The sequence below is a fragment of the Eriocheir sinensis genome, chromosome 29, assembly GCF_024679095.1.
Source record: "Eriocheir sinensis breed Jianghai 21 chromosome 29, ASM2467909v1, whole genome shotgun sequence".
In the NCBI taxonomy this organism is placed as follows: Eukaryota; Metazoa; Arthropoda; class Malacostraca; order Decapoda; family Varunidae; genus Eriocheir; species Eriocheir sinensis.
This window is the reverse complement of record NC_066537.1, coordinates 6,048,917-6,059,767: the sequence shown is the minus strand read 5'-3', so window position 1 is coordinate 6,059,767 and position 10,851 is coordinate 6,048,917. Positions and strand designations below refer to the sequence as shown.

Below are 10,851 nucleotides of genomic sequence, written 5' to 3'. Positions count from 1 at the left end.
GGACGGAAGATGGAGGGGGGAGAGAGAGGAGGAGACGGAGGGGGGAGGAAGGGAATGAGGAAGAAGGGGAGGAGGAGGGAGGGAGGGGGGGGGGGGGACCAGGGGTCACACCACCACCACCACCACCACATCACCTGTCCAACCCCGATATTATGAACTCTCCTAGCGCTGTAGAAGTAGTAGTAGTAGTAGTAGTAGTAGTAGTAGTAGTTTTCTTACTATTATGAAAAGTGAGAAGAGAGAGAGAGAGAGAGAGAGACGTATTAAAAAAAAGGTATGGAAGTGAAGGGGAGGAAAAGGGGAAGAGGAAAAAATGTCATAAAAAAAACTGGAGGAAAAGAAGTAAAGAAGAGAGAGAGATAGGAGAACGGAAGGAGAAATGAAGGTAATTAGATGAGAGGAGGTGAAAGAGAAATTAAGAGAGAGGAAGAAGAAGTAGAAAGGAAATAAGGAAAGAGAGGAGAAGAAAGTAGAAAGGAAGCAAGGAAAGAGAAGAAAGGGAAGGGAAAGTAAAAGAAGGGAGTAAAGAGGAAGGAAAGAAGTAGAAAGGAAGTAAGGAAAGGGAAAGAAAGAGAATAAAGAGGAAATGGAAGAAGAGGACAGGAGAAAGGATAAAGAGGGGGGAAAGGAAGGGGAGGAAAGAGGAGAAGAAGGTAGGAAGGAAGGGAAGGATTATATGACCAAGGGAAGATGAGGGTGTGAGGGGAAGGGCGCGTGTGGTAGGGAGGAAGGAAGGGTGGGAAGAGAGGGGGAGAGGAGGAGGAGGAAGAAGGGGGGGGAGACCAGGTGCAAAGAAGTGTGTAGACGCCATATTGTCACGCTTACTACTACTACTACTACTACTTCTACTATTCATTATTCTCTCCTCTCTTTCCCTTCCCCTTCTTCTATACCTTCTTATTTACTTCCTTTCTCCTTTTTCCCTTTCTTTCCTTCCCCCTTCTCCTCTTTTCTGCTTCTTTTCTCCCTCTCTTTCTCCCGTCTCTCTTCTTCATTTCTCCTCTTCCTCCATTTTTATCATCCATCTCTCCCTCTTCTTCTCTTCATCCTTCTCTTCCTCTCATGTATTCTCTTTCCCTCTTCTCTTCTTTCTCCTCATTTTCTTTTTCCCTCATTCTCTTTTCATATTAGAGAGGAACACTACTACTACTACTACTACTACTGCTGCTACTACTACTACTACTACTACCATGAAATCGATTTAAATATCACAAAAGGACTTCAACACCTTTTTCACACCTGCCTCTCCCTCTCCCTCTCCTCCCCTCCTCCCCCTCCTCCGTCACCTGATGCTTCTCTCTCTCTCTCTCTCTCGCTCTCGCTCTCGCTCTCGCTCTCACGAATGAACGAATACAATGGCGTGCCAGAGAGAGAGAGAGAGAGAGAGAGAGAGAGAGAGGGGGAGAGGGTCCATTTAACTTAATTATGGGTTTCAAATTTTTGGGTAAAGAAAATATGACCCTTTGTCTATTTGTCCTTAATTATCGCCTCGTTATTATTATTATTATTATTATTATTATTATTATTATTATTATTATTATTATTATTATTATTATTATTATTAGTTTTGTTGGAGAGGTTGAATTTATGTAGGAGGGATATCTCTCTCTCTCTCTCTCTCTCTCTCTCTCTCTCTCTCTCTCTCTCTCTCTCTCTCTCTCTCTCTCTCTCTCAAACTTTCATATTGTTCAGTTAGTTTTATTTCTTTTTCTCTTTTTCTTCTTTTTCTTATGTGTTAACCTCCTCCTCCTCCTCTCTACTACTACTACTACTACTACTACTACTACTACCACCACCACCACCACCACCACTCTCTCTCTCTCTCTCTCTCTCTCTCTCTCTCTCTCTCTCTCTCTCTCTCTCTCTCTCTCTCTCTCTCTCTCTCCTTGACAAAACATATCACCACCATCTTTCTTCCTTCCACTTTCCCTCCCTCTTTCCTCCTCCCCTCCTCCTCCTCCCCCTCCCCCTCCTCTTGTAATGGAGTTCTTAAGATTGTTCGACAAATATTTAGACAAGCGATAAGGAGCCATTAGCGTACGTTACACATTCTCTCTCTCTCTCTCTCTCTCTCTCTCTCTCTCTCTCTCTCTCTCTCTCTCTCTCTTGATATTATTGTTAAGATTTTTTTCATTTTACTTTTTTTTCTAATTCTTCTTCTTCTTCTTCTTCTACTTCTACTACTTCTACTACTACTTTCTCCTCCGCCTCCCCCTTTTCTTTTTCTTCTTCTTCTTCTCTCTTCCTCCTCCTATGTTCTATCCCTCATACTCCATCCCTTTTTCCTCCTCTTCTTCCTTTCCATGTTTCCTCCTCCTCCTCCTCCTACTACTACTACTACTACTACTACTACTACTACTACTACTACCACAACCTCACCACCAAAACCAAACCTAACCAAACCCATCTCTCTCCCCCAACCCCAGCACCACCACCACCATCACCCCTACCGACACCATCGAGGGCACCAACCCCGCCGACTGCAGCACCAGCCCAGGCATCGTCGGGCACACGCTGGTGGTGACGGAGGAGGACTGGTGCTCGGCGGAGGAGGGCAGCGACGAGGAGTACGAGGAGAGCTCTTCCCTGGATGGCGAAGTCGGGGGCGGGACCAGCGGGGTGGGCGGCCGCCTCAAGAAACTGGTCAACAAGGGGCGGTGGAACAAGGAGGAGGATGAGGTGAGTGGAGGAGGAGGTGGAGGAGAGGAGAAAGGGGAAGTGAGTGAGCTGGAAAGAGGGGAGGAAGGGGGATGAGTTGGAGAGAGAGGGGAAGGGAAGGGGAGAGAGATAAACTGGTCAACGAGGAGGAGGATGAGGGTGAGTGGAAGGGGAGGAAAAGGAGATAAGAAAGAGGGGAAAAGTATGAAGGGAGCGAACTGGAAAGAGGGGAAGAAGGGGGATGAGGGGAGGGAACGAGAGAGAGAGAAACTGGTCAACAAGGAGGAGGAGGAGGAGGTGAGTGGAAGGGGAAGAGAAGGGGAGTAATCTGGAGGGAAGGGAAGTGAAAAGGGAGAAAGGAAGGATAAGAGGTGATCGATGTAACTGGAGGGGAAAGAAGGGGCAGAAAGTAGGAGGGGAAAGGGTAGAAGAGAAAAGGGGAAGCTGAGGACGAGGGGAGAGAGAAAGGGAGGATGATAAGAAGGGTAATGGAAGAGAGGGGAGGGGAAGAAAGTGAGGAAAAAAAAAGAGAAAGGGTAGAAGGGTCGGGACGGTGTGTGCAGACTCCCAAGTTATGTTCTTATTTGTATTTGAAGAAGAGGAAGAAGGGGAAGTGGAGAGAGGAGAGAAAAGAGGAAGTGTGAGAAGGATAATGATAGGAAGAAGAGGGGAGGAAGAGGAAGAGATATAGGGAAGGGGAGAGGATGAGGAAGAGGCGAAAGACAGGAATTGATGTAGAAAAGAAGATGGGAAGAAGGAGAAAGGGGGAATAGGAGAGAGAGAGAGAGAGAGAGAGAAGAAAGGCAACCGGACTCTGAATTATTTTTACGAAGGAAGAGAAGAAAGGAAAGGAAGGAAGAAGGAGGAGGAGGAGGAAGGATGAATAGCTGGGATGGAGAAGGAGGAGGAGGGGGTGGAGGGAAGATGAAAGGGACAAGGAGGGAGGGAAGAGGGGAGAAAAGGAGAAGAAAGGGTGGAGGAGAGAGGTTGGAGAGAAAGAATGGAGGAGGAGGAGGAGGGAAGGGGAGAAACAGGTATGAGAGGAGGTTAAGTGGAAGAGTGGAGAAAGAATAACAGGGAGAGAGAGAGAAGAGGGAAAAAAATATAAGATTGTGTAAATATTATTATTATTATTATTATTATTATTATTATTATTATTATTATTATTATTAAGCATTTCTTACTTTTTCCCTCCTTTCTCTTCTCTTTCTATAATTTTTTCTTCCATTCCTTCCCTTCCCTTCCTTTTTCTTCCTCCCTTCTCTTCCTTTTTTCTCCTTTTCCTTCCTTCTCTTTTTCCCTACTTTTCCTTCCCTTCTCTTCCTTTCTTCCTCCCTTTCCTTCCCTTTTTTCTCCTTTTCCTTCCTTCTCTTTTTCCCTACTTTTCCTTCCCTTCTCTTCCTTTCTTCCTCCCTTTTCTTCCCTTTTCTTCCTCCCTTTCCCTTCCTTTTTCCTCCCTTTCTCTCCTTCCTCTACCTATCTTTTTCCCTTCCCTTCCTTCCTCCTCCCCTCTCTTCTTTCTCACAACCTTCCTTTCCTTCTTTCCTCCTTTCCCTTCCCTTCCTTCTCCCTCTTCCTTTCTTCATTCATATAACCTTCCCATCACTTCACTTCCCTTCCCTTCCCTTCCCTCTTTCCTTCCCTTCCTTCTTTTCTCCCTTCCCTTCCTTCTCCCTCTCCTTTCTTCCCTTCCCTTCCCTTCCCTTCCCTTCCTTCTCCCTCTCCTTTCTTCCCTTCCCTTCCCTTCCCTTCCCTTCCTTCTCCCTCTTCTTTCTTCATTCATAACCTTCCCTTCCTCTCCACCTTTCTTCCCTTCCCTTCCCTTCCTAACCCTTACCTCTCCTTACCTTCCCTTCTTTTGTCTTACCTTACAATACCCTTCCACCCACGCCCTCTTACCTACCTCCCTACCTACCTAACCATTCCTCTTACCTTCCCACACCTTACCTGGTCTCCTTCCTCTTCCTCTTCTTCCTCTCTTCTTTCTTTCCCATTCCATATCTTCTCTTCTTTCTTTTCCTTCTTTCTCTTCCTCTTCCTCTTTCTTCCCATACCTTATCTTCTCTTCTTCTTCTTACTCTTCTTCTTACTCTTCTTTCTTTCCCATTCCTTATTTTCTCTTCTTCCTCTTCTTCTTCCTCTTCTTTCCCATACCTTATCTTCTCTTCCTCTTCTTCCTCTCTTTCCCATACCTTATCTTCTCTTCTTCCTCTTCCTCTTTCTTTTCCTCTCCCCTTCCTTCCTTGCTTCATTTCTTCTTCCTGTTTTTTTTGTTTATCTTTCTGTGTGTCATTCCCTTCCATCCTCTCCTTCCTTCCTTCCTTCCTTCCACTTTCTCTCCCTCTTCTTCACCTACCCTTCTTCCTCTTCCTACTCGTCCTTCTCCCTTCCTCTTCCTTCCATTTGTTCTGTTCCTCTCCCTTCCATCTTTCCCTTGTATCCACCTCCTCCCTTCTTCCACCACTTTCTCTTTCTCTCCCTCTCTCCCTTCCAGCCTCTCCTTCATCAATTCACTTCCTACCTTCCTTCCTTTCTTCTACTCTCTCCCTCCTTCCATTCCCCTTCCCCGTCTATCTTCCCACCTTCACCCAGTACTAACCCTGCACCTCCACCTCTCCACCCCCCGCAGAAGCTGAAGGGCCTGGTGGAGCAGCACGGGGAGAAGTGGGAGGTCATCGCGGGTTGGTTCCTGGACCGTAGCGATGTGCAGTGTCAACAGAGATGGCACAAAGTTGTCAACCCGGAGCTGGTCAAGGGGCCGTGGACTAAAGAGGTAAGGGGGGGTGGAGGGGGATGAGGGGGGTATGTGGTGGGGGAAGAAAGGGTGAGAGACAGAGGGGGTGGTTATGAGGTGGGGAAGGGAAAGGGAGAGAGAGGGTGGGGTCATGTTGTGGGGGAAGAAAGGGAGAGAGAGGGTGGGGTTATGAGATGGGGGAAGAGAGAGAGAGGTGGGGGGGTTATGTGGTGGGGGAGGGAAAGAAAGGGAGAGGGAGGGTGGGGTTATGTGGTAGGGGAAGAAAGGGAGAGAGAGGGTGGGGTTATGAGGTGGGGAAAGAACGGGAGAGTTGTGGTGGTTATTCGGGGGGGAAGGAAAGGGAGAGGGAGGGTGGGGTTATGAGGTGGGGGAAGAAAGGGAGAGAGGGGGTGGTTATGTGGTGGGGGAAGAAATGGAGATAGAGGGGGGGTTGTGATGTGGGGGAGGGAAAGAAAGGGAGGGACAGGAAGAAAAGGAAAATTAAGTAGGAAGGGAGGTAAGGGATGGGGGGGTTATGTGGTGGGGGAAGAAAGGGAGAGGGAGGGTGGATTATGAGGTGGGGGAGGGAAAGAAAGGGAAATGAAGGAGAAGAGGAAGGGAGGTAAGGGAGAGTGTGAGGAAGATAAAAAGGAAAGAAAAGGGAGGGAAATGAAGGATAGGGAGAATAAAGAGGAAAAAAAATGAGAGGAAAGGAAGGCAAGGGGGAGTGAAAGGAAAGAAAATGTAGAGAAGGAAGAAAAAAAGGGAGGGAAATGAAGGAGAGAGTTGAGGAGGGAAGAAAAGGGAGAGAGTAAAGAGGAAAAAATAGGAGGGGGAGAGAAGAAAAAAAGAAAGAAAAGGTAGAGAAGGGAGAAGAAAGGGGAGGGAAATGAGAGAGAGAGAGAAACATATGGGGCAAAGATCCCTAACAAAAAAAGAAATATGAAGTGGAAAAAAAATCACCCACCACCACCATCACCACCACCATCATCATCACCACCACCACCACTACCACCACCACCACCACCACCATCATCACCAGCTGTCTACTTTAATCAACAGACCTTTAATGAACCTTTGTTGGGGAGGAAGAGGAGGAGGAGGAGGAGGGAAGGGAAAGAAGAAGGGAAGGGCGAGGGTACAGAGTGTGAGAACGAAGGGAAAGAGAGAGAGAGAGGAAAAGATAAATCCGGGAAATGAAAGAGTAATCCCCACTCTCTCTCTCTCTCTCTCTCTCTCTCTCTCTCTCTCCGTCCGTGGGAATTTGTGGTCCCATGAGGAGGGGTGGAGAGAAGGGAGAGGTGAGAGAGGACGGAGGAAACTCTCTCTCTCTCTCTCTTTCTCTCTCTCTCTCTCTCTCTCTCTCTCTCTCTCTCTCTCTAATTTTGGTAAGAAGTCTAGTTTGAATTTTGAGAGAGTGAGACAAGCGAAGAGAGAGAGAGAGAGAGAGAGAGAGAGAGAGAGGCCACCACCAGGATTCCCTCCATTGAACCTAACCTATTTTATCCCTCTCCCTCCCTCCCTCTTTCTCTCCCGCTCCCTCCCTTTCATACCTACCATGTGGAGAGAGAGAGAGAGTGGGGGGTTGCGTCACGGTATGTTAGATGTGAGAGATGGAGGGAAAAGGGAGAGAGAGAGAGAGAGATGTAAGTTATTTTGTATGTTTAAGAACGTAATTGCTTCCTTTCCCTTATAACTCTCTCTCTCTCTCTCTCTACCTGTCCATCAGATAACCCTTCCTCCTCCTCCTCCTCCTCTTCTTCCTCCTCTTCTGAAAGCCCATCCCGTTGTCCTGAAGAAGGGAAGGGAAGGGAGGAGGAGGAGGAGGGAGGGAAGAAAGGAGGAATGGAGGGAAGGAGAGAAGAAAGGAGAGGGAGAGATGGAGGGAATCTTGGTATTATGTGAAGGATGAAAGAAACTGCCCACCTGTTAGAGAGAGAGAGAGAGAGAGAGTTTCCTCCATCCCTCCATCTGCCCTCTTCAGCCGAACGAAAAAATGGAGAGAAAAAAATCACCAAGTATCCTCTCTCTCTCTCTCTCTCTCTCTCTCTCTCTAGATAGGGAGAGAAGAGGAACAAAGGGAGGAAGGAAGGGAGGGGCCGGAGGAGGAAAAGAGGAAGGAAGGAAGGGAGGAGGGAGAGGAAAGGGAGAGAGAGACTGGCCGGAAGGAAGGAAGAGTTGAGGTCTCTCTCTCTCTCTCTCTCTCTCTCTCTCTCTCTCTCTCTCTCTCTCTCTCAGGAACCATTTCAAGTGTGAGCAAATGTTTGGAGAGAGAGAGAGAGAGAGAGAGAGGTAAAGGGAGGGAGAGATATCGTCACACCCTACTGCTTCCTGTCCCTTCTCTCTCTCTCTCTCTCTCTCTCTCTCTCTCTCTCATCTTCCTTTTCCTTTCTTTTCCCATATTATCCCGAGAGAGAGAGAGAGAGAGAGAAAACAACAGGAAGTAGGATTAGGTATGGAGGGAAAGGAGGAAGAAAGAAGGTAGGCTTAATTCTCTCTCTCTCTCTCTCTCTCTCTTTGGTAACTTGACTAATACAGGAAGAAATGGAGGGAAGGAGAGAAAAAGGGAGAGGGAGAAGGAAGGAGAAAAGAAGGGAGGTAGAAAATGGAGGAGAGGGAGAAAAGGAATAAAGAAGAAAAAGAAGGGAGGAAAGAAAGAAGAGTAAAGGAAGTAGGGAGAGAAAAAAGGAAATGGAGGAAGGAAAGGGAGAGAGGAAGTTAGGAAAAGGAGGGAGAGAAAGAAGGAAGTAAGGAAAAGGAGGGAGAGGAAGGTGGGAGGAAAATTAGGAAGGGAGAAAAAAATAAAGAAGAGATGGATAGGAAGGAAGAAGAGAGGGAGAGAAAGAAAATTAAGGGAGGAAGTAAGGAAAAGGAGGGAGAGGAAGGAAACGAAATGGAGGAAGAGGGAGGAAGGGAGGGAGGAGGAGGAAGAGGTGGAGGGAATAAGTTTCATGTTTCCTCCTCCTCTGACAGGCCTGAGTGCTTTCCTTCCTCCCTCTTTCCTCCAATACCTCCACCTCCTCCCTCCTTCTTCCCTCCCTTTCCACCCATTACCTAACTCCATTATCTTCCCTCCTTATCTCCCTTTTTCTCTCCCTCCTTACCTTTCCTTCTCTTTCTTTCCCTTTCCTTCGTTCTCCCTTATCCTTCCTTCCTTCCTTCTCTTTATTCCTATTCTCTCATTCTTACCTTTCCTTCCTTCCTTCCTTTCCTTTGATTCCTTCCCTTCCTTTCCTTTCTTTCCTTTCCTTTCCTTTCCTTCCTTTCCTTTCCTTCCTTTCCTTCCCTTCGTTTCCTTCCTTTCCTTTCCTTCCTTTGCTTCTCTTCCTTTCCCTTCCTTCCTTTCCTTCCTTTCCTTTCTTCTCCTTCCTTCTATTACATTATCTTCCTCTCCCTTCCTTCCCTTTCCCTCCCTTTCCTTATTCCCCATTCTCTTCCTCCCTTCCTTCCTTTCCCTGACTTCATTCACCTTCCTTTCCTTTCCCTTCCTTCATTCATTGCCTGACCTTTCCTTTCTCTCCCTTCCCTTCCCTTCCCTTCTTCCCTCCTGTCCCTTTCCCTCTCTTCCATTCCTCCTCCTACCTTTCGCTTTCTCCCTCTCCCTTTCTCCTCCCTCTCCCTTTTCCCTCCATGTTTTGTAAATTAATTAAACTTATGGAGGGAAAAGGGAGAGGGAGGAGGGAAAGTGGAGGGAGGGAGAAATTTCCTCCCTCCCTTCCTTCCCTCCTCTTCCTCCTCCAAATACCTCACGTTCTTCGCGTTGCTGTGGCTCCCTTCCTCCTCCTCCTCCTCCTCCCTTCTTCCTTCCCTTCCTTCCCTTCCCCTTATTATCACCTGTGTGTGTGTGTGTGTGTGTGTGTGGCCGACCGCATGGTACACACACACTCCCCTACTGGAACTTGCAGACACACACACACACACACACACACACACAGAGAGAGAGAGAGAGAGAGATTTCAACACCATGTGGGGTCAGAAAGGAAAAAATCTTGCTCTTCTCTCTCTCTCTCTCTCTCTCTCTCTCTTGTATAGCGCCATTCTACCTCCCTTTCTTCCTTCTCTCCAATACCCCTACTTCTCTCTCTCTCTCTCTCTCTCTCTCTCTCTCTCTCTCTCTCTCTCTCTCTCTCTCTCTCTCTCTCTATCCTTCCCGCCATCTCTTCCTTTCTTCCTCCCTTTCCTCCTTCCTGTCCCTCTCTTCCCTTCATTTCTTCCCGCCCTTCCTCCCTTCTTTGCCACGCCCTTCCTCTCCCTCTTCCCTCCTCTCCCTGCTCTTCCTCCCTCTTCATCTCCCCATCCTCTTTCCTCCCTTCCTCTCCTTCCCTTCTTTCTCTCCCTCTCCCCTTCTCCCCTTCCTCCCTTCCCTTCCCTTTCTTCCTCTTTACAACTTCTAAGGGACCAAAGAAGCGTAGAGATATAAATATTTTTTTGGGCATGGCTGTGATGGCCCAATCCTCTTTGTTATGGTTACTACCTCCGCTACTACTACTACTACTACTACTACTACTACTACTACTACTACTTCATTTATCTATCTTATCTACTTCTTTTTCCTCCTTTTCCATCATCTTTTCTTTCTTATTTCCTCTTTTCTCTTCCTTTTTTTTCCTCTTCCTTCAGTAACTTGTATCTCTTCCTTCCACCTCCTCCTTCCTTCCTCTCCTTCGTCTTTTCTTTCTTATTATTTACCTTCCTTCTTTCTTTCCCTCTCCTCCTTCTTCTTTACTTTTGCTTTCTTCCCTTCTTTCTCTTCCCTTTCTCCTCTCATTCTTTTTTTCTTCATTCTATCATTCTTCTTCTCTTCCTTATTTATCTCTTCTAATTTATGTTCTCCCCATCCTCTCTCTCTCTCTCTCTCTCTCTCTCTCTCTCTCTCTCTCTCTCTCTCTCTCTCTTCATTCTATCTATCAGTTTGTGTCTGCCAGAGAGAGTTTGTTTATTCAAGTCAGCGAGAATGTTGTTTTGAATTCTATTGATATACTGAATTCTAAGCTATCTGTCTATCTATCTTACCTCCCTCCATTCTCTCCTTTCCCTCCATTCTGCATATTTCTCCTTCCCATTCCTCTCTATCCCTCCCCCTCTTCCTCTTTCTCTCATCATTTTTCTCTTCTCTTCCTGACCTCTTTCTCTTTTTCTTCTCCTTCCTTTCCTCTTCCCTTCTCTCCCCTTCCATATCCTCTCCATTTCCTCTTTCTCTCCCTCTTCCTCTTTCTCCTCTTCGCTTCTCTTTTCTCCCTTTCCATATCCTCTTCATTTCCTCTTTCCCTCCCTCCCCCTCTTCCCAACCTTTCCCTTTCTTCCCTTCCCTTCTCTAACCTTTCCTCTTACCTAACTTACCTTTTCCTCCAACTAAACTTTGCATGAACCTACTGTGTGTGTGTGTGTGTGTGTGTGTGTGTGTGACATTCTCTCAGTCATGAAGGTCAGGGAGAGGAGCTAGCATGGTTACCAGGGAG

General features: G+C 47.0%; 1 protein-coding gene across 2 annotated transcripts in view; it reads left to right on the top strand.

Annotated features, from left to right (window-relative positions):
* The window catches only part of LOC127004889 (myb-related protein A-like), a 37,261-nt gene that overhangs the window by 6,896 nt on the left and 19,514 nt on the right, over window positions 1–10,851 (top strand). For both annotated transcript variants that reach the window (XM_050873098.1, XM_050873097.1), the window contains exons 2-3: window positions 2,427–2,679; window positions 5,288–5,431. In XM_050873098.1, coding sequence (XP_050729055.1) covers window positions 2,427–2,679; window positions 5,288–5,431 — 397 coding nt within the window. The remainder of the gene's footprint in view (window positions 1–2,426; window positions 2,680–5,287; window positions 5,432–10,851) is intronic.